The sequence below is a fragment of the Gopherus evgoodei genome, chromosome 23 (genome assembly GCF_007399415.2).
Source record: "Gopherus evgoodei ecotype Sinaloan lineage chromosome 23, rGopEvg1_v1.p, whole genome shotgun sequence".
NCBI classification, from domain to species: Eukaryota; Metazoa; Chordata; order Testudines; family Testudinidae; genus Gopherus; species Gopherus evgoodei.
In genome coordinates, this window is record NC_044344.1 from 7,886,224 (window position 1) to 7,914,200 (window position 27,977).

At 56.6% G+C, this 27,977-nt stretch overlaps 1 protein-coding gene across 7 annotated transcripts; it reads right to left on the minus strand.

Annotated features, from left to right (window-relative positions):
- Positions 1–56: 56 nt before the first annotated feature.
- On the minus strand, positions 57–27,911 carry UBTF (upstream binding transcription factor). 7 transcript variants are annotated; one of them, XM_030540984.1, is made up of 22 exons: positions 27,117–27,911; positions 26,794–26,867; positions 21,705–21,846; positions 17,837–18,012; positions 17,266–17,349; positions 15,989–16,144; positions 14,519–14,583; positions 13,737–13,857; positions 13,175–13,285; positions 12,694–12,824; positions 11,440–11,581; positions 10,908–10,949; positions 9,186–9,299; positions 8,718–8,873; positions 7,291–7,446; positions 6,736–6,846; positions 6,394–6,482; positions 5,337–5,526; positions 4,663–4,710; positions 4,158–4,226; positions 3,468–3,620; positions 57–2,444 (listed from the first exon to the last, which is right to left on the minus strand). In XM_030540984.1, the coding sequence occupies exons 3-22, from the start codon at positions 21,760–21,762 to the stop codon at positions 2,337–2,339; spliced, it is 2,280 nt and encodes a 759-aa protein (XP_030396844.1). In that variant the 5' UTR covers positions 21,763–21,846; positions 26,794–26,867; positions 27,117–27,911; the 3' UTR covers positions 57–2,336. The 7 variants fall into 7 exon arrangements, with proteins under 7 accessions (XP_030396844.1, XP_030396845.1, XP_030396843.1 ...); XM_030540985.1 differs by having other exon boundaries at positions 26,763–26,867; XM_030540983.1 differs by lacking the exon at positions 26,794–26,867.
- Between the last annotated feature and the right edge of the window lie 66 nt (positions 27,912–27,977).

Sequence of the window (27,977 nt, forward strand, 5' to 3'; positions counted from 1 at the left end):
GAAGGGCAGGGCTTTAAGGGGGGTGGGGGGAGTAACGGGGACCCAGTTTTGTTTTCCTCAAGTGTCTCTTAGTAAGTTGGGCTCCCCAGTCTACATTAGGAGGTGAAGGGGACCAGAATGCAGCAAGATGAGAGATGAAATTGCTGGTGCTGTGAATGCATAAAGGATGAGGGGTGCAGGAGGGGGAGTCTAGTCCCAGAAACACTGTCCTTGCATTCACTGGCCGTAACAAAAACGGCAGGTACAAAATCCCAGAAACTGAGCCATCTCTTCCAATCAATGGTGGATTTTGCAGAAAGGGGGCAGGAGCAACGGGTTGGGGGGAGCAGATGGCAAGGATGCCTGCTGCCCAAATTTATCCACCCCTCACGGTGAGGGAGAAAGAGTTAAACAAAAAAAAAACAACCCCAACATTATTTAAACACTGGATTTTTCTTCCCCTGTCTCAGTCACTTTCTACTCCCATGCTCTCTGGGTGAAAGTGCCCTAGCCTCGCCCAGCCCAGTGGAAAGGTGCAAGGAACTGGGACCCAGTGACATGTGGGGGCGAGGTCACTCTCTGATCTGTAACAGCCAGTGACCCAGAGAATGGACGCAGAAGGCAGCAGGGCCTTTGTGGTGACACACACACACATGGGTTATTTATAGAACCACTTACACACCCATTTAAAAACCTCCCACGAACAGGGATAAAACGCTAGTCACAGCTCTCCACCTGAAAAGTGATATTGATACCAGTCTATATATTAATATATAGCCCGTTATATACTAATCTAGATATATACGTAGCTGAGAATCCTGTCCTAGAAGCAGCAGCTTCCTGGGAGCTCAGATCTCAGCTGCTTGGGTCTACGGATAGGTTTTTTTGGATCAAGTTTCCCCAATGTTCCTTAAAAAAAAAAAAAAAAATCTGAGCAGTATCATCGGAGCTGGTAGCAAAACTGTAGTTGAACAGATTAGGCAGATGGGCCCCGGAGGTGTGAGATTGGTGGGCGTGGCCCCACCTCTATCATAACCAATGTCGCAGCCTGGCTTTGGAACGGGATGGCACAGCTGGGTTCCTCTGGCAAGCACCGTCCCGCCCCTATTGCAGACACACGCTTCTCTAGGCAAGGCTGATGCCCGCTGGGAAGTTTGTGCCAATCGCACCCACCTCCCCCCCCCGAAAACAATCTGCACACCGACCCGACATTGATGCCGCACATGTGGGGGGGTGGGGGGGGGGTGAAGCCAAGCTGTGCAGCTAGCCAGAGACAGAGATTTTGATTATAAAAAGATGGATCTTTCTCGCTTTATAAAAGAAAAAAAAATAATACAACAAACACGACAACCACCAATACAGATGATCTCTCCTTGCAGCCGAACCCTGCGCCCGTGCCCGCCCCCTCCCAGTTGACAAATGCCCCGTTCCAGTACAATAATTGGTCACTTCATTGTAAAAACAAAACAAAACAAATATTCAAATCTGGGATCCGCCTGCCACCATCTTTGCTCAAATGCCGGTTGAATACGACGGATCAACCACGTTTCCTTTGGGTGATGCAATGATCAGCTCCCAACGGTATGCTCTGTAACAGCCCCCTAACTCCCCCACCCAATGCCAGCCCTTCCCGCCCCTGAAACTGGGCAACAGCTCTTTAAACTTCCCCCACCCCACCCAACCCCAAACAAACACACACACAAAAATTCTCCCCCATCCCGAGGGAAATGCTGCGGGGTAAGTTCATCCCAGGAGCTCTGAAGTGCAATGGGACTTGCTCTCCAGGAGCTCCGGGTGCAGATTCAGACTGTACAAGACCGTCCCCTCCTCCGGCTGGAGAGGCAAAAGGGGGAGATCGTCCCGACGGCCGAGTCCTGAGCCGCTCGGCCCGCGCACCGACGGAACAACGCTCTGTGCCTCTTGCCACTACATTTTTGTCGCTGCTTTGTTGTTGTTTTAAAAAGGATTTTGGCGAGGGTTTTGTATAAAGTCTGGAGGGGGTAGCTGGAAGTTGAAGGGGAAGGCAGGGGCAGCTGGGGGGCTGTGAGGGGTAAAAATCCCCCTCCCTCTCCAAAAAACAAAAATAAAATAAAGAATCGAAAGCAAACTCTATGGGGAAAAACAACACAGAATATCCCCTTCTTTCCCCCCTAAAACAAAGCTTTTCATCAGTTGCCCCCACCCCACCCCATTAGTGTGAAATTCTTTAAGAGGGAGGGGGAAAAAAAATTAGCCACAGTGATTTTCCCATCCCCCTCCCTGCAACCATCAACTTAGATCTCCAGCCGGGATATTACTGGTCGGGGTGGGGTGGGGAATTACTGAAAGTCCGGCAAGAAGGTGGTGTTGTGGGCGTTTCAGTTGGAGTCCGAGTCAGAGGAATCGCCCGAGGAAGAGGAGGAGCTGCTGCTGCCCTCAGAGTCATTGTCATCTTCCTCTTCGTCATCGTCGTCATCATCCTCATTCTGGGATGAAAGGCAAAGAAAAGGTTAAGAGTCTGAGGTGAGCGGTGGCTGGGGAATTGCAGGTCTGTCTGTGCTGGGGAGACAGGCCCTGGGATGGTGCCTTGTGGCCGAACCCCACCGCACACAGGTTTCCCACGCCAGCGCCGCACACAGCCGCTGTTGCATAGAGTCCCACCCAAAAGAAGGCAGCACAGCGGCCCGTAGGTCCATCACCCCACGGCTTGCATGCCAGCAGCCTTGCCCCGCTCAGCCTGCGGGAGCAGGTGGCACAGCAGGAGGAAGGATGGCCGTTTGCAGCACTGGTATGCTGTCCTGCCGCGGGTCACCCATTACAAGCGGGTTTGACTGACACCTGGCCCATGAAGTCGAAAGAATAAATAAGATTTCACGGTAAGCAAGCGGCCTGTTATTTGGAAGTGGGGACTGGAAAAGCCACGCTGCAAGATTCGGTTTTGCCGCCGCTGGACACTAGATCTCTGAGCTCTCAAATGGCGGGAGGGAGTGTGGTTAAGAATTGGGGACAGGCAGCACGGACCCCTGGGATCCAAACCCAGCCCTGGCACCATTGACCAGATTCTGACTTCACGGCCACAGGTGTAAATCCAGAGTAACTCCATTCACTTACTCCATGTTTACACCAATGGGACAGAGATCAGAATCAGGCCAGATATCTTCAGCAGAAGACACAGTTAACACATTGTAAATGGTTATCTAGGGAGAGAACACGGCATGGAATGAATGTGCTGTGGGTCGGGGCGATGGGAAGCAACGGCCATAGCCCTGGCCCCTAGGCTTGCCCCAAACTCTGCGTCCTTGGGGTGCAGCTCCCCGCGCTGTGGATACAGGTCAAACCCAAAGCCAGATACCCAGCCATTGTGAATGGGTGCAGCTCTTCTGACCTCAGCGCAGCTATGTCAATGCACTGGCTGGGAGCAAACCGGAGTGGCAGCGGGGGTGTGTGCGTGTCAAGTGAGTGGCATGGCACAGACGCAGCATCCTGCAGCGTGCCTCAGGCAGCCTCACCTCATCCCCATCCTCGCTCTCCTCCTCGCTGCTCGACTCCGATGAGTCCCCGCCTTCCTCGGACGAGTCCCCATTGTCATCATCGTCATCATCATCGTCATCCTCTTCCTCCTCCTCCTCCTCCTCCTCCTCGTCATCCTCCTCCTCGGACTCCTGGGGGTCAGACAGATGTGGTGGGCGGATGTGGCCAGGCCTCATGGCCCCCACCCCTCCCTGGAATCCCCACAATGGCAGAGTCCCGGGCCACAGAAAAGCAGAGCCTTCGGCTAATGGGTTAGGGCCCTCAGTGCAATAAACTCAGGACACCCACAGATTACCCAGTGCCTCATGGGATCCATAGTTTGGGTGCCACGTGTTACCATTCGCCACTCCGGGCTCGGCTCCCCAGCTGGACTACATCTCCCATGATGCATGGGCTCCCCGCAGAAGAGTACCACGGTGCATCATGGGAGATGTAGTCCTACCAGGGAGTAGGACGCACCAGAACTGCAATTCCCAGACAGCACCATGATGGCATTTCTAAAAATGTTTCGTTTTTTGCTCTTGTTCTCCAAGCAGCCCTCTTCGCAGCCCGTCCCACTGGAGAGCTGCTTCTCCAGGTGGCAGAAACACCCCAGGAAGTTGCCGGGGCCCAGGGAGGAGTCATGCTACTGGCCCAATGGGGGGAAGAGGGAGGACAAGGGCACTTACCAATTTGATTTGCATGGCGGGCTTCATTTTGGGGTTCGGTCCCCGCACCTTCCCCATGCTCTTGCGCTTCTGTGGCAGAGGGAGGGAAGAGGAAAAATCAAAGGGCCAACTCTGGAGGCTCCTCAGTCCCTCCCAGGAGGTCGGAGATTAAAGAGTCCATGACCATCACCCACACCCACAGAAAGGCCTTGGGTGAGAGACAGGCTTTATATTCTATTCCCAGCTCTGACCTTGCTCTGCTAGCTAACCTTGGGCCCAGCAGCTTCCCCTTCTGTGAGCTCGGTTTCCTCTCCCACCCTTGGTTCCCAGTGTCTATTTAGACTGGAAGATCGGTTGGCCAGGAGTCTCCCTTACTTGGCATATGGACAGCCCCTAGCAGGGCTCAGGCCTCATGGTGCTAACGGAACATAACCAATTATGGACTTTGTTCCCTCAAACTAAGGCTTTTTAAACCATCATCAAGGACAGCTCACCCCCGCCCCCGCCTGTCGCAGGGGTTACTCACATTTGAGGTGTGCTCTTTGTAGGCAGCTCGCTCCTGCGGTGACAGGCTCTGCCGAGACAAGAGACTAAAATAACCACCCGGAGGAAGGCAAAGGGGACGGAGCTACGTGACTGAGGGAGCGTTCCCAGCTCCAGGAAGGGGAGTTGTGCCGGAAAAGGGATGTGGGTGGAAAGCAAAGACCCCTGTGCCATTGGGAGTGCAACAGCACTGCCCCTCTGTCCAGAGAGGGAATTTCCTTAGCCTCGTCTGCTTGGAAAGCATGACAGGAGTTGGGGGAACAGAGTTACAGCTGGATCTGAAATCCACTCTGAAATCTCTCGGGCTCCCGTGCTAGGAGAGGGGAAGTGACCTTGACCCCAGGGACAGCATCTGTCATAGCCACAGACATGCGCCCTATGGCATGAATATTGGGGGGATGGTCTGGGTGTGCACTGTAGAGAGAGAAGCTAAATCAAGGACACTTGAAGCCTCATTTCCCAGTGGTGAGGGGTGAAGAAAGATCCAAGACACTGGGGAACAGAGAGGGGGAAGGGTCAGTGGGGGACAACAGGGATGGGGTACCTCAAAGGCCACGTACCCCGAAAGCATAAGGACTGGACATCCCAGGGGCGGGGGTGGGGACAGGAAACCATGCGTGGAGTCAGAGCAGTTCTGTCCCCCGCCCAGCCGCTCACCTTGAGCCAGATTTCCAGGAGCATCTTGTACTGCTTCTGCTGCTCCTCAGCCATCTTCTTGTAATAGTCCTTCTGGCTTGGGGAGATGCGCTGCCAGCGGCTGCCGATCTCCACCATCCGTTCCTTCAGCGGCAGGTGGTTGAGCTCACCGTTCGACAGCAGCTCCTGGGAGAACTTCTGGTAACCGTTCCTGGGGAGAGGGAGAGCGGGGTCAGAGAGCGGCCAGCCCCCCACCAGTGAGGGTCCATCCCAAGCACAGCTAGGAGCAGCCAAGCAGCAAGAGGACCACGCCCAGAGTCCTGACCCCCCATCTTTTTACTCTGATCACTAGACCCCCCACTCATCTCCCAGAGCCAGAAACAGAACCCGAGGATCCTGACCCCCCCATCCCTCTCCTCTGACCACCAGACCCTGCTCCCCACTCGAGCCAGAAACAGAACCCAGAGATTCTGACCCCCTGTCCCTCTCTTCCATCCACCAGACCCTGATCCCCATGCTACATCTGAGCCAGGAACAGAACCCAAGAGTCCTGAACCCCGATTCTTCCTCTCTGATCACTGGATCCCAGTCCCCTCCGAGAGCCAGGAACAGAACCCAAAGATCCTGACCCCTTGTCCCTCTTCTCCAACCACCAGACCCCACCCCACACCCAAGCCAGGAATGGAACCCAGGCGTCCTGTGCTTCTGCTCTCATCCCCAGAATCTACCCACTCCCAAAGGTGGGACTAGGACCCAGGCGTCCCAACTCCTGTTCTGCTGCGCTAGCCATGAGCCCACTTTCTCCCCTGAGATCCAGGAATAGATCCCAGGACTCCCTGCCCTACCCTGCTCTAACTATTAGACTACACTTCCCTCTCAGTTACCTGGCACTTGACTTTGCTCCACAATGAGCTATGAGTCCCTGGCAGGCTCGAGTTCAGTCCCCTTCCAGCTGCCTGAGCCCCAGCTTTGCCCCCCTGGACTGGTCTCTCATTCAGTGGCGAGACAACTGGCTTCTTTTCCACATTGTGTGGAAGCAAGATGCCCCCCACACTCCTCCGGAGGGATCGATACTCACATGGGGGGTTTCTTCGGCTCTCCCTGGAATTTCATCTTCTTTGAAGAGTTTGCAGAGCACGGGGGGGCCCGCATCTCACTCAGCTCTCTCTGGAGGGGGGAACAGAGACGGATGAGGTGAGGCCAATTGCTGGCTCAGCATACGCCTCTCCCCCACCCACTCTCCAAGATGAAAACTTCAGGCAACAAGGCGGTGGGTGGATCCAGCCACTGGGGCAACCCCCTGCCCGAGATACAGGAGTCAGGGATGCAGAGCATCAGAGATGGAGTAACAGTCTCAGAGGAACCCCCCGGCCCTGGCCGCAGAACAGATTCCCTGACCCCGGGGAGCGCAGGGACGAACCTCGTAGCGCTTCTGATCCTCCGCTGCCTTCTTTATCCACATCAGCTTCTCCTTCTTCTCCATGTTGTTCCAAGTGGCCTCCATGGCCTTCAACGCCTTCCCCCGGTCGTTCTGCGGCACAGGGAGACCCGGCAACGCTCAGGTTATGCACCGGACTATGCTCGAGTCTGTCACCGAGCGCGAGCAAGTCGCTTCCTTCCCCCTACCCCACAACATGGCGATATTTACGCCTCCCTCTCCCGGCGAGACCAGGGGACTGATATTTCTAGGGGCTGTACAATGCAGCACAGGGTCAGTCCTCCTCCATACAACCTCCCACCGCCATCTCCTTTGCTACTGAGCATCCCGGAGTCCCCAACCCTGTTACGAATTGCCGCGGCTAAACCTATGCCCAGTCCAGGCCCGTCCCAGAGGGGTCAGATCTAGCAGGCTGCCCCGAGACAGAGCCTGCAATCAGGAAATGTCCTGTTCCTTCTCCAGCAGGGGTGTGTGGAGGGTGGGGGTGTCCCTGTCTCCTCTCTCTCTAATCCCCCCCTCGCCCCCCAAGCGCCTCACCTTGAAGCGAGCCAGGTAATCTCCGATGACGCTCTGCTGCCAGATCTCCTCGGCCGTTTTGGGGGACTCGGGCAGCTTGGCGCGCTCCTCTTTGTCGGAGCTGTGCTTCCTCTCCGACTGCGCCTTCATGGTCGCCTCTCGGGCTTTGTACTTGGCCTGGGCAGACACACAGAAGGGTGGTGTTTAAGGCCCAGGTCTCTCCAACACAGTCCCCTGGCCTCTGCAAATGCCTGCCCCTCCCCCTGCCGTCCTAGCTATGAAATAATCTGGGTGCCTGTTAGCTAGACCCCCATGTACTCCCATCTCCCCCTCACTGCGACAAAAGGGGGAACAGTGTCTGGGCTATTAGATCTGTGGGGGGCTGCCCGGGGGGGGTTGCACTCCAGCTCCATCAGTTCCTAGCGCTGTTCGAGCAGCAGCCTGGTTGGAACTGGCAGTGGAGGGTGTTTTCAGCATAGGGGGTGAGGGGAAGGGGTGTCACGCAGGTCAGTAGGTAACTGCCCCTTTTCTCCTCTCCCCATCGCTGTGCCAGGACACACGCCCGCAAGACACATGTCCACACACCTTCCCCAATCTGCATAGAGCAGCAGTCTCCAAACTTTTGACCTGTCAACCATCCCCCTGGAGCTAGGGCCAGGAATGGAGCCGTGGCTCGGGGGGGCTGGGGGGGGGCGGCAGAGAGGAGTAAGAGGGCCGAGGCTGGGGGCGGGCTTGGGACTGTCAGCTGGGGCCCGGGCACGGCCTGGAAGCCGGGGTCAGCAGCCGGGACCAGGAGCAAAGCTGGGTGTTGCTCCCTCCCCCCAGCTCTGCCCTGCCTCAATGTTTCTCTGCACCCACCTAGGGGGCACGCCCCAATTTGGCCACCTCTGGCATAGAGAAAATAAAGCCCACGCTCAATAGCCCCTCCCCTCCCACACACACACACAAACTTTCCAGCCAAAGCATAACTTCCGACACACACACCCTCTGCTGTGAGCTAACCCCCCTGGGGCCGGATGGACCACCACTCCACTCCCCCCCGGCCAGGCTTTTAAATCCAGGCTCAAGACCTCTCCGGGTTTAATCCCGGCAAGTTCTCATCTCTTTGAGCTGCTTGTTTAGTTCTGGTGTCTCATTCCACACAGCGGGTCCCGGGCTGCATGGAATCAAAGGCGCTCCCGAGAGATGCGAGGACCCCACTGCTGAGGAGGGGGGAAGCCGCCAGGACCCATTCGTTTGTGCCACCCGCTGGAGCCTTGATTGACACGGTGGAGAAAATCACAACAGCATACAGCCAGGCAGGGAGTGACCAGGGCCTGAACTGCTGGCGTCCCCTAGAGGGGATGGATGCTACCGGCATCCTCTGGGGCTCTCAAGAGAGGCGAATTAGCTAGAGGTGCCGGTTGGTAAAACAAGGCGTCTAACGAGCGTGTCATTGATTTAACAACCTTCTTCTTCTCTGAAAGGTCGTTCCACATCCGCGCCAGCAGCCGGGTCAGTTCGTTCTCGGAAAGTTCGGGTCGCTCTTCCTGCAGCTGCTTTCGCTTCTCCTCCGAGAAGATAAACATAGCAGAAATGGGCCGTTTGGGTTTCTCAGAACCTGCCTGTTGAAGAGCACAAAGGGTCTTGGTGTGGGGTTGAGTTAAAAAATTATATAGAATATGAAAAAAAAAAAAAAAAAAAAAAAAGGGGGTACAAAAAATCCCGCAGCAGCTTCCAATAGTCAAAAAACAAAAAAATCTGAATTTCTTTATGTTCTTTAGTTTATTGGTTTAATTTTTCCCTGCTGGCTCAGCAGTTACCATCCAGAAGTCTTGAAGCTGGTTTAGAAGTAACTGGCTCTGTCCCTCTATTCTCACGACACACACACGCACCCCCTGCACTGCAGCCTGCCTGCACCGAAGCCAGCCCCTCACCTTGCCAGTGTCTGGCGATGATTTTTTGGAAGCTGGGCTGCTGGCACCTTTCTTGTTCGCTCCCAGCATCTTCTCTTCCCCCAGCACCCTCTGCTGTTCCTCCTCGGGCAGGCTCTGCGTGGCAAGCAAAGGCAGGTGGGTCAGAGAGCACCAAAGAGGAGCAGGCGAGTTTTCAAAGGAGGAACAATCCAACCAAAAGGGAATGGAACAATAATAATGCTGCTGCTTCAGTCTCACTAACGCCTTTGAGGATTTCAAACCACATGGGCCTCAGATTCTCCTGCTCCAGAATCTGCCTACTAGAGAATCTCCATTAGCGGTATTGGGCCTATGACACAATGTGGGATTTCCAGTCATATCCACTAGAGGGCAGTGGTTCACACAGGCACTAACCAATTCCTCACAGTAAAATGTATATGCCCATTTCAGAGCTGGGGAAACAGAGGTACAGAGATGAAGTGACTTGCCCAAGGACACCCAGCAAATCTGTGGCATAGACACAAACAGATCCCAGGAGTCCTGACTCCTGGGCCTGTGATTTAGCCACTAGACAACGCTTCTCTTTTATGACTTCAGGGATAGAGGGGAAAAGGACACCCCCACCTGAAATGTTTGGTGCTCTAGGTACCATTCTCCAAATGCTTTGGCACCTTCCTAGAGCACTGGGTTTTAAACCAGCGAACGTGCCCAGAGATTGGTTAAAACACCATGTAACAAAATGGACCCATCCTGAGACAGCTCAGCACAGCACTTCGGGGTGCTGGGCTCTCCCACAGCATAGACAGATACCAGCTCCAACCTGAGGCAGTCCCTGTCCCACCTACTCAGACAAAGAGGGACCTTCTCTCCTCCCCCAGAGAGAGGAAGCTTTATCCTGGGGGAAGTGGGTGGGGAAACAGACCTGTTGGGTTTTCCACTCTTGGTTTTTGCAAACAAAATCATGGCGCCCATCCAGACACAACACAGGGGCTAGCAGCTCCCAGACGTTTTGGAAAAAGGAGCACCCAGGTCAAAACAAGGCCAGGCCCTGCCCTGCCCTTCCCCACCAGCTGAACGAAGGTCAAATCCCCACATGCTGTGAAGATGGTGGAAACATGGTGGGGGGCCGGCAGGGGGAGGGGACCACACCCACCTACCCCTGGATTCTCTGTCTGCTCACATCCATTTACATTGGAGCAGCTTCTCTCACTCTGCTAAAGCTCCTCCATGCAGGAGCCGGGGCTTTCTCCGGAGCTGGTCAGAGACTGGGGAATGAACGGCCATCCCTAGCAGCCTGGACATCCACCAGAACAAAACCCTCCACTGCCCACACCGTCCTCCCCCAGGAATGAACCACACCTGACAACTGTTAATCAAGTTGCTTCATGCATAACTAGAAGGGGCTGGGATACTGCAGTGATGGGGGGTGAGATAAGACCCAACATATAAAGGAACAGACTTCTGATTTACATCCGCCCCAGCGAAAGGAGACAGCTGGAGCTGCATCTGGGGAATGATGGGATACCATCGTGCCGTGCCTGCCTCTTTAGCCCATGCTGAAGAGAAAGACAGGCCCTCGCATACACAAAGCGTTCCCCTCACCCTACCCCAATTGTGCAACACGATTAGTTGCCCAGGCAAAAAAAAAACAGACGAGCCATGTAATGAAATGCCAAGGGAAGGCTGGCCGGGGCCCCCTCATGGAATGAGCTGGGCCACCCGCCGTGTCCCAGGCACACCCACCTCCAGGAAGCGAAAGAGTTCGATTTCGTAATCTTTCTTCCTCTGTTGGAAAAAGCAGGAGGAGGGGGGAGAGAGAGACACGGTTACTAAGAGACGTCACCTCCATCCCCACGCACCAATTGAACACCTAGCAAAATCACAGGGTGATCTGTGCCTTGGTGTCACAGCCAGCGCCGCGCAGCGAGAGAGCCAATTCCCTCAGCCCGAGTCTCCGGCACCGACCTCGCCCACAGTCAGTGCTCGGGGCTTCTAATCCCATCTCCCCGCTGGAGGATCTCTAAGCACTTCACAACCTCTAATCACCCCTTGCTTAATCTGAGGCTCGGAGAGGGCACGTGACTTGCCCAGCGTTATGGGCAGAACCCAAGCGTCCGGTTTCTCCCGCTACAAGGCAGGTGGGGCTCAAACCCAGATCGGGGATTTAACATGGCCACTCGAACTGCCAATACAGCTGCAGAAACCGGCTGTTTCTAGCTGTCCTCCCCTTCCCCAAACTCAGCCCCGCTGATGTACGGGCCCCCGGCCTGCTCACCTGATCACACTTTTTGTGGTACGCGTCCTTCTCCTTCTGGGAAAGCAGCTTCCACTGCTGGCTGCACAGCACCATCCGCTCCGTGCTGGGGACGTCCTTCATGTTGGCCATCAGTTCCGCACAGTACAGAGAGTAACTATTCCTGTGAAGCAACAATGGCTGTGAGGCGCCCAAGGGTCGCCACTCCTTCCCCACCCCCCGTTTCAGATGAGGGTCCTGCCCACATGTGGCCATTGAAAATTCCCCAGCGGTGCTCCCTCTGGGGAACAAATTGGGGGATTCCAGTCTGCTTCCTCAGGTTCACCTCCTGTCCCAGCCTACCCTGCAGGATTGCTGTGCACTGTTCAACAGTTGCCATGCTCAACTCCAGAGGAAGCTGCATTTCAGTGGTGCAGCAAAAGAGAAGGGAAGCAATAATCCCAACCATACTGGTCTCCAAAATCTAGAGCAGCCAGTGTGTCAACCCACTTGGGACTGGCTGGATGCTGCGAAGTCAGTGCCACTGAAGGCCAGATACAGGCCCATGTCCAGGAGTCACATGATTACTCAGAATCCGAGGGTACGTCTACACTACAGGCGCTACATCGCAGCTGTGCCATTGTAGCGCAGGCGCGTCCTACTTGATTTTCCGTCCACTGCAGTTAATCCACCTCCCCGAGCAGTGGCAACTAGGTCAACGGGAGAATTCTTTTGTACACCTAATTGCAGCTACAGCTAGATTTTTTTCTACATCCCTGAGTGATACTCAGGTCGATCTAAATGTGAAGTACAGAGCAAGGCTGAGCTCTCGTTTAAAAAAATAAATAAAAAAGTAAGGCTAGTCCTTGTGGTTGTGAAGAAAAAATTAAAACCGTGATCCGAGCGCAACATCAGCCTGAATCTGCAGAGAGCCTGGAACGACAGCTCAGAGGAGCTCAATGGGGTGTTAACTCCAGGACTCACTGTCCTGGAGCACCCTGCCAGCGCCCACCCAGCAGAGGGCTTTGCAGGTAGGAGGAGAGCACAGGGAGCCCAACTGTCCCCCCAGGCAGATACACCCAGGTCCTGGAGTGAGGAAGGGCCCAGTGGGGCCAAGCCATGGAGGGTGGGGCCATGAGTACGAAGCCAGGAGGGGTGTGCCTAGGGCCCCAGATTGCCTTCTTCCAGTCCCGCTTTCCCTGGACCCACATGGGAGAAGGAATGGAAAGCTCCAAATCTCCCCCTTCCCCAAGAAAAAGCAGCATCAGCCCCACCCCTGAATTGCAAGGGACTTACGGAGGGGGCTTGGTGGGTCGCCCGTCGAACTTGTCCTTGAGCTGGCGTTCTGCCTTGGTGAGGGTGGAGCGTGTGACGCCTTCCTCGAGGTTCATCTCCGGGTGCTTCTGGATGTAATCCCGCATGATCTCCTGCGGACGGCAAAGCAGCCAGCCGGTTAAGGGGGCTGAGTCGATGCCCGCCAGCACAGGGAGGGGAGAAGGAGAGAAGCCAGTCACCTCCCTACGCCTTGCCCACCTGCCCTCGCTTTCGAGAGGCAATGGATCCCAAGCTCTGCAGTGGAAGGCTCTGAGCTACCTGGGCTGTGGGCTAGCCCTACAATGAGTGGAAGGAGAGGGGCCTGCATCCCTCAACAGCAACCCCTCAAACTGATTACAGAGAGGGGCTGGCCGGCTCTGGGAACGCCCCTCGGCTGATGGCCGGGAGGTGGCGCCCGTCGGGCCGGGGAGAAGATGGAGGGGAACTGGTGGCTGTTCCCTACCTCGTACTCCTTTCGCTGTTCCAGGGCCTTATGAATCCATTTCAGCCTCTTTTTGTCGGAGAGTTGAGACCACTGCTTGCCCAACGCGTCCTTCACCTCCTTCGTGGTGGCCTGAAAACCCAAAGCCAGAGGTGAGGGCACAGGGGTGAAATGCGGGCCCCGCCTGGGATGGCGGGGCAGCGAGCCGAGCTCGCGGGGACATGGGAGGGAAGTCGCCTTTGCGCTGGGGATCTCACTGCTTTGGGTCGTGCAATGGGGCTCGGCACTTCTCTGAGCCCTGGGAAATACTGTGATCCTGAGTTTGCTCGCTACACCATCCGGCCCCTACGCGCTGCGTCCCTTCCCTAGCCACAGCGAAATCAGAGCTCTGCCTTCTCTCTCGGGCACCGGGTCTGCTCCCAGACACATGGCGCCTCTTCCTTACCTCTATCCGGAGAGCACAGGACTTCTGCTTGGTGCTTCTTCCTTCAGGCCCCCTCCCATCCCCGGCTTCTCTCCCCCTCCTTCCCATGGTGTAAAGACACATACATACACACAGGCCACATAGCCACAAGGAACTCACATCCGGGCGCACTTTCAGGTAGATTTTCTTCTCGTGATTGTACCACAGCTGCTGTGGGGTCTTGGGTTTTTCAGGGATGTCCGACTTCTTGGCATTCTGAATAAGATCTGGGTGGTCTTCCCTTCATGCAACGGGGACAAGAAGAGGGGGGGCGAGCGTCAGAGGCAGCGAAAGGAGGAGACAGACCATAACACTCTGATCAACTGGGTTCCACCCTGGAACATGTTGGCGCAGAACCTAAGACGGCTACACACCGAGGCCTAGAACCTCAGAGGTATTTAGGGTCCTCACATCCATTGATATGAATGGAAGTTAGTCTAAATGCCTTTGAGGATCAGGACCCTAGCAGCTAAGGAGAAGGGCCCAGGAAGAGAGTAAGGGGGTCACAGGAATTGGAGCTAGAAGAGATAGTGTCCATACTGCAGTGGGGAGCCAATGTAGGATCCCTTTAATGTATTTAAGGACCTCATCAACTTGGCCCCCACCGTTCACTTGGAGGGAGATGGATCCACAGGTGGTTCCCCAGTGTCTGCACTCTAGGGCAGCTTTGTCAGAGAAAGCCCAGGCCTTAGTCTGCGTCCCCCTAGCTTGAGAATCAATGAAACCATTCAGATTCAGATTCCTTTCCCTTTGTTCACCCCCGCCCTGTTCCTCCTCGTTGTTCCCCCCACAAAGGGCTCCTCCCTCTGTGTGTGTTACATGTACACACTCATCATCTCCCATTAGTCGGGACGAACACAGCTAGAGTTTGCCCCGGGAGACGCGGCTGGTGGGTGTCCTACCTGAATCTTGCCAGGTTCCGCTCAAACTCCTGCTTCTCCCGCTGGAAGTCCTGGATGTATTTCGTCTGGGAGGGACAAAAGGGCCGGGGCATTAACAGAGGAGGGGAGCCAGCAGAGTCCTAAGTTCAGCTGCCCAGCAGAGGAAGGGGAGTCCCATGTGCTGGGAGGCTGGGGCCCAGTCATCTCGGCCAGCCCTAAAGATGAAGCGTTTGACCCCAGCAAGGTGCTGAGCACCCTGGCTTCCACTGGGGTCCATAGGCGTTCAGGGCTCGCAGCTCCCTGCAGGATCGGGTCCAGAAACGGCAGCTAGGGGCTGAGATTTTTTCCAAGCTGCCTAAAGGGGTTAGAGGCACAATTTCCATTCATCCCCTAGACAGCTACAGAGATATCCCAACCTGGCCAGTGTCTAGCGCAAGGCAGACCAGCCTGGTTTCAGCCCAGAAGGCCCTGGCGCCAGGTAGTCGGAGGGATGTTTATCGCTGTCCCACGTCATGTCGATACACGGTTTAGCGCCGAGACCTCTTTGGGGACAGGCGAGAGCTTACACATTACGCGAACGGCTCACGCAGCTGCCGCTCCGATGGAATGTCTGACCCAGCCGGGTGGGCGGCCGCTGGGTCGTGGCATGGGCTGGATAGAACATTTCACGTGAAGAGCTGAAACTGTCACATCGACAGCTCAGTCCCTAACCTCTTCTGACTGCACGGAAAACCTTCCCCAGGGGACTAGAGCAGGGCAGTGTCACGGAGGACACAGATGGGCAGCCTAAACCCTGAGCTCTGGCTGAGGAGTGCCGGGCACACATTTATCTCACTGCGCAGCTGACCCTGAAGTCTGAAGAGGATTAATCAACGTTGTAACTGTTTTGCTGCTGACCATTTCAGTGGAAAAATTAGGGGTGGAGCTTGGATACCACCCATCTTCCCGCCATACACCCCACCCCATCCCCCAACAGATCCCAAATAGAGTGCAAAGGCGGGGGTGGCAGGGGTGTGTGTGTGGAGAGAGTCTTAAGAGCCCCAAAAATTTAAATATATACCAGCCAGCTCTTTTTACAGTGCTTTTCATTCAGTGATCTCAAAGTGCTTTACAAAGGAGGTCACTGTTGTTATCCCCATTGTACAGACGGGGGAAACTGAGGCACAGAGCAGTGATGTGACTTGCCCAAGGTCATCCAGCAGGCCAGTGGCTGAGCCAGGAATAGAACCCACGGCTCCCGTGTCTCAGTCCAGTATTTTGTCCATCAGATCGCACTGTCTCCCTGAACACCTCCTGTCCTAAGGACTTGTTGCCCACCTGAACCCTGATCCCACGTGGGCAGATTCCAGAGCCCGCCCAGCACCCCCCTTCGCAACTGCCTACCTGGGGATCTGGCTGCATGGAGCACAGAATCAGAGCCTAAGTTGGGGGTGTGTGCGTGTGCATGCGAGAGAGAAGCTCCCAAATCCCCCATTCTATAGCCCCACGTACCTTTTTCTTTTCGGGGAGCTCCTTGTATTTCTTGGACAGGATTTTGGTCAGATCCAGGTTGCTCATTTCAGGGTGCAGCTTGGCGTATTTGGCTCGCTTCTCCATGAAGAAGCGGAAGTAGGGTGTCAGGGGTTTCTTGGGGAAATCGGGGTGTTTCTGAGGGAAAGAGGACAATTACAAAAACACATCCCTATGCACACCACGTCCCTGTAAGGAGACGGATGGCCCAGTGGTTCGGGCCCCAGCCTGGGACTTAGGAGACCTGGTTCTGCCACAAACTCCTTGTGCGACCTGAGGCAAGTCACGTAGCCTGTCTGTGCTTCAGTTCCCCATCTGTGACCGGGGCGGGGAGAACAGCACTGCCCTGCCTCACGGGGGTTGTGAGGATATACACACAGCAGGCTGTGAGGTGCTCCGTGCTATGGTAATGGGACCCATATGAGCATCTAAGACAGATAAATAACAATCCTTCAGATTTATCAAGGCCACAAAGGGGGCTCCCCTAGGCTCCCCAAAACCATTTACGCACAGTAATTAGGCCTCCAGGCCCCTCTTGTGAGGAGGGTACTAGTGTCATTTTGAAGATGGGGAAAGGGAAACTGAGGCACAAAATGGAGACGTGGCTTGACTCATGCCGAGAGTCTTGACTCCCATTTTGTGTTGTAGTCACCAGACCATGTTGCCTCTCCGAGCCAATTCGCGGCCCCCTGGCCCTGAGTTTAAGACACAGGTTATCAATAACAGACCCCGGCCTGTTGTTCCTAGTTCACACGGTCACTATACATGACTAGTACCCAGAGCTTTCCACCTCCAACGTGCTTTACGAACATTAGCTAACTGATCCTTAGTAGCCTTGGGAAGCACGTCAGTGTTGTCACTGGGCAGGATGAAGCAAAGTGTCCCCCACTGACTTAGCTCTGGAATGGCCCATTAGATCAGTTAGTCTATTTCCCTGCCAGAGAATATCCCAAATGGGAGACTTGATGTGTGATGCGTTTTGAATCATAGAATCATAGAATATCAGGATTGGAAGGGACTTCAGGAGGTCATCTAGTCCAACCCCCTGCTCAAAGCAGGACCAATCCCCAGGCAGATTTTTGCCCCAGATCCTTAAATAGCCTCCTCAAGGATTGAACCCAGAATCCTGGGTTTAGCTGGCCAACTCCCGCTCCTCCCAATGATGGTTAAGACAATTCTGCTGCCCCCTGCTGAGGTCCCCCAGCCTGGCCAGGGTGGGACACGAGACCCCATTTGTTGGCCCCGTCCCTATCACCTACCTTGAGCTTTTTGCCCTTGTAAGGATTCTTTACGTGCTCCTCAGCATCCATGATCAGCTCCGTCAGCGTCCGGAATTTCCTCACCTGCAAGAATAGGCAGGGATCAGTCCCGAGGACGGATCGAACAGCACCATGGTGATAACAGATCACAAGCCGAGGGAGGGAAGGGAGCTTTGAGATCTGTTCAGCACCAGACACTTCGAGGCTAAACCTTACAACGCTCGACACTTCAAGAGCAATGCTGTGGCTCACCGTCTGAGACCTCCTCCAAGCAGGGGGAGACAGGTTAGTGTCACCCTCATTGTGCAGAGGGGCATATGGCAAAGAGTGGGGGAAGGGACTTGCCACTGGCTGAGCCAGAGCTGGGGGAGAAAGTTAACACAGATGACTGAAGAACCCAGGTCTTATGGCCGGGTAATCAGACTTTGGCTGTTTAGGTAGGGGAGGAAGGGGACTCGGGAATTGCCCTGCTCAGACCACTCACTCCCCTGCACTACACAAAGCCACGGCCTAATAGCACCGAGCTTCAGGAGAGAGCCCAAGGTCGTCGCGTTAAACGCGTGGAGGTTACCTCGGTGGAGATCTCCATCCACTTCATCTTGCACATCTCGCCAGAGAAATCCTTGAAGGCCACTTTGTCCCAGTCCAGATGGGACTCGGTGGTTTTGAATTTGCTGCCGTCGTTGGAGGGCAGGTTGCCCTTCATGCACTCCAGCAGGGTCAGCATGTCCTCCTGGGACCAAAGGTCTGAGCAGGGAAGAAAACAAAGGATCGAAACCACATCGCAGCCAGCTGGCCCTCCCTGAGGCTGGAGGACACGCCTCTCTGCGTGGAGGCTTTTTACTGAGCTCCCGCAGAACAACAGCCCTTTAACCCAATGCAGCCACAAGCAGGACAGCAACACAGCACTCAGACTTGGCCAGCTGCCGCTTGCAACCAGCATCACCTTTATTAGAGCAGTGCAGCATGCAGAGACGACAGATCCCAGCATGAAATTCTCCACTGTGAGGAAGACAGACTGGTCTGGGTAATTAGGGTGGACCCTCTGCATTTTAATTTAATTTTAAATTAAGTTTCTTAAATTTTTTTTAAAACCTTATTTACTTTACATATAACATTGGTTTAGTTATGTATTATAGACATAGAAAAAGACCCTCTAAAAACATTAAAATGTATTACTGGCACGCAAAACCTTACATCAGAGCAACTAAATGAAGACTCGGCACCCCACTTCCAAAAGATTGCCGACCCCTGGTCTAGAGCAGCAGTTCTTAACCAGGAGTCCGAGGCCCCTGGGGGGGCCAGCAAGGAGATCCAGCATTAGACTCATTGGGGCCTAGGGCAGAAAGCCGAAATCCCGCTATCCCAAGCCCCACCACCTGGGGCTGAAGCTGAAGTCTGAGCAACTTAGCTTTGTGAGGCTCTCTGTGGTGTAGGGCCCAAGAAATTCCTGTTTGCTACTCCCTAACGCCGGCCCTGGCTTTTATATGCAGAAAAAACATTGCTGTGGCATAGGTGGGCCATGGAGTTTTGATAGCGTGTTGGGGAGGCCACAGAAAGGAAAAAGGTTGAGAACCCCTGGTCTAGATAATATTTTAGTCCTGCCCCAGTGCAGAGGACTGGACTAGATGGCCTACTGAGATCCCTTTCCAGTCTTACATTTCTAGGAATTTGATCTGGGCAGTAAAGTTAGACAGGCTAAATGCAATGAGTAAATGGAAGTTTCCGCACCTAACAATACTTAGCCTTTACATACCAGTGTTTCCTCCCCACACTCCTCCCACTGCTTCTTCCCCTCCTTTGTTAAAATCCTTGAGTCACTAGGGGAACCCACAGGTGCATAATTCTGCGACATCACAGCTACTGGAAATCTTATGGAAGTCCCACTTTGTCCACAAAGTTGCATTCTTGGGCATGCCCGAATCCTAGTGGAGTCTGGATTTTTACAAAGGGGGCAAGTAAAGATATAAAAACAAACAAAGGGTTTTGGTATTTCGCTGCCAAGTCATCTATATTGCTTCTATATTCTACAGATTTGTACTTCAGGTCTGCGGGGAAGCTGCCTATTGATTTCAGGGAAAGCTTGAACAGACCCTCAGTTCAAAACCACCTTCACTATGCAGCTCACCTTTCAAAGGCTTTTGATTTTAAGTGAAGGGCTGCAGAGTTTTAACCCCCAACATGGGATAAACCTGAGGTTTGCAAAGCTCTGTATGGGATAAGGACACCTAATTCCCATGAAAATTAACGGGAATTAAAAAGTTCAGATCTCCAGAGATTTTCAGAGCTGGCCATCCTAAACATTTGCTGTTGGGGTTTTTTCTTCTCCCCAAATTAAAAACAATCTGATCTCTTTAGAATTTGGAAAATTAACAGCTGTGAATTTTGTCTACCATTTTAATCAATTACATGTTAAAAAGATATTGGTTAGACTCCAAATTCCAGATCAAGGTAACATTTACATTCATATACTGCTTTTAATCCGCACATACCGTTTCCATCAGTGTCAGGAGTTTTATGTGAAGAGCCAACCATGGTCCTTAATATCACAGATCAGCCGTTAACAGGACAATAGTGAGGCCTAAGCCGACCCCACATGTACTTCTTGCTTCTGGGTTTCGGGGTGTACCGTAATGGATTTCCCTGCTCCATTCTCGGGAAAGGCCAGTTTATGGAAACTACAAAAATCCTGCACTCTCAACAACCCAAGTCCAGTCCTTGTGTAAATGGACACAATGCCACTGAAATCAATGCACCTGATTCTACTAGGGCATTGAAATAAACTTACCTGACTATTCCAGGGCATATTTGGTTCAGAAAGCAGGGTCTCTGTACGTCCCCAAGTCCCTGCATACCTTAGATCTGTTGCGGCAGAATCTCCCCCGTTGGACTCCATTCACCAACCACCTCCATTTTGGAGGCAGACCAAGGGGGAGGAGGGCTGTGTGTGTATGTGATTTTAAGGTAGGCTAAATTCTGTCTGTCAAATCTTGACAAGTTCCCTTTCACAGCCTCACTATACCTGTTACAGTCGATCAAATGAGCTACCTGACAGACCTGCACGGCTCATTAATATGCATTTTGTATAGCTATGTTATCAGATCCAGCCCCTCCTCACCCCCAGCAAACTGTGCAGTCATCGCCTGGGGTCTCTGGCCTGTGACTGCACCCTATACCAAATGCTTCAAAGGAATGCAGCTGCCAACTAAGCAATGATGTATATAGGGTATCGGGGGTGGGGGGATTTCTGCTGCTCCGTCCAGATGTTGATCCACACCCTGAAGCATGGTATGTGATCTTCCATGTCGTTATCTTAGCTTGCACAGCTACGACTTCTGGGCTCTGATCTGGCAAATCTTCGAGTTCCCAGGATTCAATGGGAGCCTTGGGCATGTACGCAAGGAACGGACGGGAATCAGTTCTTTTATTCTTCATGGTGGGTGTGGGTCCAGTATTGGTCTTTTATGTTTTTCCAAGGGCTTTTTAAAGGGCTTCATGGCAGCCATTTGCAGGGCAAAATTAACACAGGAAACCTGATTCTGACCTTATCAGTGACAATTATTACTATTTCTTTGCAGTATTGTAGTATCCAGGACCTCTAGTCCTGGCCAAGGCTCATGTTGTGCTAAGGGCTATACAAACACAGGGTTGGGGGAAGCACCTTTTTGTAGTCAGATTTGTACGTGTGTGGGGCTAAAACCACTTTAAAAATAAAAAAAGAAAAGAAAATTGGATGATCTAGGAGGTGGAGGCCTGAGTCGATCCAGCTCCAATGCAAACAGTTGCAAGGTTTTTTACCAACGAAAGCTTGTGCCCAAATAAATCTGTTCGTCTTTAAGGTGCCACCGGATTCTTTGTTGTTTTTGTGGATACAGACTAACACGGCTACCCCCTGATACATAACTCCAGCAAAGTCAATGTAGCTGCACCCAATCACATCAGGTATGGATCTGATCCCGTATGTTTTGTTCGAATGACACAACCATGACACAAACCAACAGAAGCTGGCCTCGATTTTAATTTCCTGGCTGGCATCCATAAACTAGTCAGTCAGGCCCCTTTCTACAACCACACCTGCATGGAGTGGGGCTGGAGCATCAGCCTTAACTCTCCCGGCCCTAGCAGCCACTTTAAATGTTCAATAATTTTATTGAGCGTCCCCAGGAAAGGATTACCAGAACGCATGGTCTGAAGGTCAAATCCATGTACGCATTTGGTACAGTCTATTACATCACAACCAAGGCGTCGTTCTCATTTTTAAACGCTCTTGCAGACTCGCACGAGTGCTTAACTACACACACACACACGTAAGTCGTCTCATTAGGATTACTCATATGCTTACATCCTTGCAGGATTTTGGGGGGTGGGTACACGGAGAGGATCTCAAAGCATAGATCCCTTTCAGATGGGGAAAGCCTGGGCTACAGGGCTGCTCTCACCTTGATTCTTGGGAGCTGTCATTTCCAAGTCTGTAGGGCAATCTGCTTCTCCGTTCATTCTCCACCTGTCTGACCCAAGGGCGATCTCTTTTGGGTCTCTCCTGCTGTCTCTCAATCTACCTTAAATCAACCACGCTTCACTCTAAAAGCAAACAGAAACCGGACCTATAAACTCTGGTTGCAGAAAACCTGTCCTCTCTGGTCACTGGACCAGCCCAACGGTGGAGCTGAAACCTCTTCTCTGAATTAAAATGGGACCCTTCTCCCAATCACACCAGAGCCAGGAGAATTCGGCTAACTGCACCCCCTTTACCTGTTGCACCACTGAAAAATTGCAGCCTGGTGCCAAAAGACTGGGTAGGTTGGGGTGGGGTAAGGGGTGCAAGGGCCAAGCTTTCCTCTAGCAGAGAGGAAGAAAGGGGGAGTGGGAAGTGCAAGAGCATGGAGGAGTGGGACTACGACCTCCGCCCTCCAGTAGACCCCTCCCATCCATCTCTCTATCCCGCACTCAACTCCTGACCTCTTCCTCCTCTCCCCTGTGGGAAGGGGGACCCAGAAGGCCAATCCCAGAGACAGGGGGAAACAATGGGAGCCCAACCCCTTTTCTCAGACTCATAAATCGGAGAGCCCAGAAACTCCTCCCAACATATGGGGAGTGGGACCTGGATCAGGGGCATGGGAGAGAGCCGCACATATGGGGGTCAGAAGGATGGGGGCGCTGAGATTGAGGGAGGGGGTTGGGCTGTGATGAGGCAGCAGGACCCGCAGGCAAGGGGAGGGAGAAGGCTGGCCTGGGAGCGTGGGGGGGAGCAGAAAGACTTCCAGCCAGGGGCAGGAAGGGGCCAGGGGGAAGGGGGGAGCAGGAGGGGAAAGACAGACACAGACAGGCAGGGGCCAGGATCACATTGGGGGGGCAGAGGGATCCCCTGGTGGAGGGGGACAGAGAAAGCAGAGGGTTCCCCAAGCAGAGGGAGGAGCAGCAAGCTAGGATGGCAGAAGGATCCCCAGACTGGGAGGAGGGGCTGGAATGGGATGGGGGGGAGGAAGGATGGATCCCCAGATAGAGGAGCAGGAGCAGACCAGGATGGGCGAGAGTAAAGGGAATCTCAAGCAGGAGAGTTGGGGCTGGGCCAGGATCATGGGAGGGGGACACCAAAGGGCTCCCAGGCAGGGGGAGGGGCAGACCAAGAGAAGGGGGAAATCCTCAGGGGCAGATCCCTGGGGGGGGAGGAGCAGGCCAGGAGGTGGGGCAGATCCCTAGGTGGGGGAGGAGCAGGTCAGGATTGGGGGGCAGATCCCCAGGATGGGAGTGGGGAGGAGCAGGCCAGGAGGGAGGGACGGATCCCTGGGCGCGGGGGGAGGAGCAGGCCAGCAGAGGGGGAGATCCCAGGGAGGGGAGGAGCAGGCTGGGAGGGGGGGTAGAGCCGGCCAGGCTAGGGGGGCAGAGCCCCAGGCGGGGGGGGAAGGAGCAGGCCAGAGGGGGAGGGCAGATCCCCATGCGAAGGGGGGAGGAGCAGGCCGGGACAGGGGGGCAGATCCCGGGGGGGGGGAGAAGCAGGCCAGGAGGGAGGGGGAGCAGATCCCCGGAATGGGAGGGGGAAGGAGCAGGCTGGGGGGGGGCAGAACCCCAGGATGGGAGGGGGAGGAGCAGGCCAGGGGGTGACAGATCCCAGGGATGGGAGGGAGGAGGAGGAGCAGGGCCCCGGCAGGGGGAGGAGCAGGCGGGGGAGGCAGATCCCCAGGCGGGGGGGGGGGGGGGGAGCAGGCGGGGGCGAAGATCCCCGGGGGGGGGGAGGAGCAGGCTGGGAAGGGCAGAACCCCGGGGATGGGAGGGAGAGGAGCAGGCGGAGGGGAGCAGATCCTCAGGATGGGAGGGGGAGGAGCAGGCAGGGGGGCAGATCCCTGGGATGGGAAGGGGAGGAGCAGATGCCCGGGCGAGGGGAGGAGAAGGGTGGGAGGGGGAGGCAGATCCCCAGGGAAGGGAAGGAGCAGATGGGGGGGGGGAGATCCCCAGAATGGGAGGGGGAAGGAGCAGGCCAGGACGGGCAGAATCCCGGGATAGGAGGTGGAGCAGGCCAGAAGGGGGGGCAGATCCCTGGGCAGGGGGAGGAGCGGATGGGAGGGCAGATCCCTGGGATGAGAGGGGGAGGAGCAGGCCGGGAGGGGGGAACAGATTCCCAGGTGGCGGGAGGTGTGGACAAGGGGGGCAGATCCCCAGGCAGATGGAGGAGCAGGCCCGGTGGAGGGTAGATCCCAGGGATGGGAGGGGGAGGAGCAGGCCGGGAAGGGGGTGCAGATCCCTGGGCAGAGGGAGGAGCAGATCCTCGGGATGGGAGGGGGAGGAGCAGGCCCGGTGGAGGGCAGATCCCAGGGATGGGAGGAGGAGGAGCAGGCCAGGAAGGGGGTGCAGATCCCCGGGCGGAGGGAAGAGCAGGCCGGGAAGGGGGTGCAGATCCCCGGGCGGAGGGAGAAGCAGGCCCGGAAGGGGGTGCAGATCCCTGGGCGGAGGGAGGAGTAGGCCGGGAAGGGGGTGCAGATCCCTGGGGAAAGGGAGGTCCTCGGGATGGGAGGGGGAGGAGCAGGCCCGGGGGAGGGCAGATCCCAGGGATGGGAGGAGGAGGAGCAGGCCAGGAAGGGGGTGCAGATCCCCAGGCGGAGGGAAGAGCAGGCCGGGAAGGGGGTGCAGATCCCCGGGCGGAGGGAGGAGGAGGCCCGGAAGGGGGTGCAGATCCCTGGGCGGAGGGAGGAGTAGGCCGGGAAGGGGGTGCAGATCCCTGGGGAAAGGGAGGTCCTCGGGATGGGAGGGGGAGGAGCAGGCCCGGGGGAGGGCAGATCCCAGGGATGGGAGGGGGAGGAACAGGCCAGGAAGGGGGGGCAGATCCCCGGGCAGGGGGAGGAGCAGGCCGGGAAGGGGGGGCAGATCCCCGGGCAGGGGGAGGAGCAGGCCCGGGGGAGGGCAGATCCCAGGGATGGGAGGGGGAGGAGCAGGCCGGGAAGGGGGGGCAGATCCCCGGGCAGGGGGAGGAGCAGGCCGGGCGGGGGGCAGATCCCAGGGATGGGAGGGGGAGGAGCAGGCCGGGAAGGGGGGGCAGATCCCCGGGCAGGGGGAGGAGCAGGCCGGGCGGGGGGCAGATCCCAGGCGGGGGGAGGAGCGGACTAGGGGGGGGTAGATCCCCACGTGCCCTGCGCAGCCCCTGCCCAAACGCAGCTCAGGCCAGCGCCAGTCTCCTCCTCCAGGCAGCGGCAGCCGGGCGGGACCGACGCGCCAGCAGCTGCGCCTCCCTCCCCCACCCCCTCCGGGGAGAGCAGGCGGCCTCCTCCGCCGGGCGCTGCGGCGTCACCCCCGCCGCCTGCCGCGGCCCGACGCGGGGCCTGCTCCCGACCCCCCCGCAGGACCGCGGCCGCCTCGGAGCCGCTCACCGGGCACAGCGCGGCTCGACCCCCGCCCGCGGCTGGGTCCCACCTCGCCTGGCGGGCGCCGGGCGAGGAGACCCGGGGCCGTTCGGCCCGCGCCGCGCCCCACTCCCCGCAAGGATCCCGCCGCTCCGGTCCCCGCCGCCCCGCTTTCCCGACCGGATCCCGCCCCGGTCCCCGCTTCCCCGCCCGGCTCCTGCCGCTCCGGTCCCCGCCGCTCCGCTTTCCCGACCGGATCCCGCCCCGGTCCCCGCTTCTCCGCCCGGCTCCCGCCGCTCCGCTTTCCCGACCGGATCCCGCCCCGGTCCCCGCTTCCCCGCCCGGCTCCCGCCGCTCCGGTCCCCGCCGCTCCGCTTTCCCGACCGGATCCCGCCCCTCCGGTCCCCCGCGCCCTGCTTTTCCGACCGGGCTCCGGTCCCCCGCGCCCCGCTTTCCCGACCGGATCCCGCTCCCCGACCGGATCCCGCCGCCCTGGTCCCCCGCCGCCCCGCTCGGACTCCGGTCCCCGCTTCCCCGACCGCATCCGACCGCTCCGGTCCCCGACCGGATCCCGCCGCCCCGCTCCCCCCCCAGGACACCGGAGGCTCGGGCCCTCCCGGGGCGCCTCGGCTCCAGCCCCCGCCACCCTTCCCCGGCCGCCGCCTAGGCTCGCTTGGGGCCCCGCGCCGCTCTCCCCGCCCGCCTGGTTACCGGGCTCCCCACGCGGCGGGCTCCGGCAGACAATGGCTGGCTCCGCCCGCCCGCTCGCTCCGCGGCTCGCCCCGCTCCGGCCCCGAGCGCGCCGCCGAAGCCACCACGGACCCACCTCCCGAGGCTCCAGGGCAGGGGGGGCGGGGGAAGGACTCGCCGGAGCCGCTGCAGCCGCAGCCTCGCCGGAGCCGCTGGGGGCAGGGGAGGAGGAGGCGGGGAGCGCCGCCACCGCGCTGGATGCCCGGCTGGGGGCGTCCGGGCAGCTGCGCGTCCTTCCCCGCACCGACCCCCGGGGAGCGCCTCTCCTCCGCCCAGCCCACCCGCCGGCGTGCGCCGGGGCCCAGAACCACCCACCCCAGCGGGGGGCCGGAGCCCCGCGCCCGGCCGGCGGGGAGGGGAACCAGCCTGGGCACGCACCGCCCGCCGCATGGCGACCTCCCCAGCCCCGGCGCGGAACTAACCGCCTCGGGGACGGGAAAAAACAACCGCCCAGCCCTGGGAGCCTGGCCCCGAAATCCAACCGCCCAGCCCTGGGAGCCTGGCCCCGAAATCCAGCAGCCCGCTGAGCGAGGCCGCCCTCCAACCCCACGTGCGGTCCCCCCCTTGCACGCGGAGCGGCACCGCCGGGCTGCAGCGCGCACGAGGCGGCGGCGCCGGCTTCCCCCTCCCCTACCGCCGCGGCTGCTGCTCCTCCAGGGGGGTCCGGTTCTGCAGCAGCCCGGAGCGGTAGGAACCCGGTTTCCACCCCGCTTTGTAAGCGCCGATGCCCGGGCCAGCCCAGGCTCATGGAGCCGCCGCTTCCTGCATGGCGATCCCCGGGCCTCTCCCTGCTTGCGAGCGCGTGGAAAATCCGCCTCGATCTGCCTATGAAGCCACCACAAAAATCTCCCCGCTAGACCACACCAAAAAAAAAAATAACAAAAAAAAAAATAAATAAAACCCGAGCCCCGGTACCTTCTCTGCCCCCCGAGCGCCTTCTCCTTACCGAGTCAGCCGGCCACCAGTCGAGTCTGCAACCGGGGGGGGGAAGCAGCAGCTGCAGCCAACCGCCGCCGGAGCCTGTGGAGGAAACAAAGCGCCTCCTCCAGCCCCAGATGGCGAACCAGAGCGTCGGCTAATGGCGAGCTCCACATGCGCTCCTGCTGCAGCAAAGCAGCCCGGTGCAGCAAGCGTTGCCTCGGATCGTGCCTTCTCCCCCCTCCCTCTGATCCGTCTCTCCCACCCACCCTCCCTTGCAACGGGGGGCTGCATCGGGCGCGTTGACTGCTGGAGGTCGTGGGTTGCTTCTTTTTTCCAAAATGCACCTACCTGCAAATCAGCCAGGCTGAAGAAGGAACTTGGGGGCTGCTTTTTTTGGGTGCTTTTAGCTGGGGAGCGCTGGTTGAATGCTGGCCAGCTCTGCAGCGCTGGCCCCGGGCGTGGACTCGCTCCAGTCCCCGCAGAGAGATTGCACTTCCCCCGCCTCCATCTCTCTGCTTTTTTCTTCCAATCAGCCGGGCTCTTTTCGCTCCTGGATCCTTAGCCAACCTCACAGCCCTTCACAAGTCTCCACTTTTCCATCTGCTCCCTAAACGGAATTGTCAGAGAAACCGTTCTCCTCTCCTCTCTTTTAACTCTCTCTTCTTGCTCTTACGGGGCTCTGTGTCTGTCTGTCTGTGTGTGTGTGTGTGCGTTTATTGCTCTTTGCTTTTGCAACACTGTAGCCAAAAGAAGAGGAGGAGGAGGGAAAAAAAAACAGCTTACATTTGCAACAATCCTCTTCTGACGTTTGCAACAACAGCACCAAAAATTCAAATGGTCGATTTCCTACAACCCATCTCGAATAGCACGAAAAAAGAGGGTGGTTGTTTTTTTTTTAAAGTTCCACCTAAGCACAAAAATAAAATTCAGATTTTCTTTGTAAAGTTCCCAGGGAGGGGACAGACATTTGCACCAACGCAAAAGAAGGAACCTGAACTAAACTGCAAGTGGCTGCGTTGTAAACAGGCTCGCGGGGAAGGAGACGGAAAAAAAATGGGGAGTTTTGTTGTGTGTCTCTTGCACCAGGAAATGCACAATCTAGAGTGAGATTCACACTTTCCTCCCGGACCGGGTGAACCGCTGGATTTGTTAACGCTACCGTGAAATTGACACTCTTGTATATTTCAGAGCCAGAGTGGGGCGGGTGAA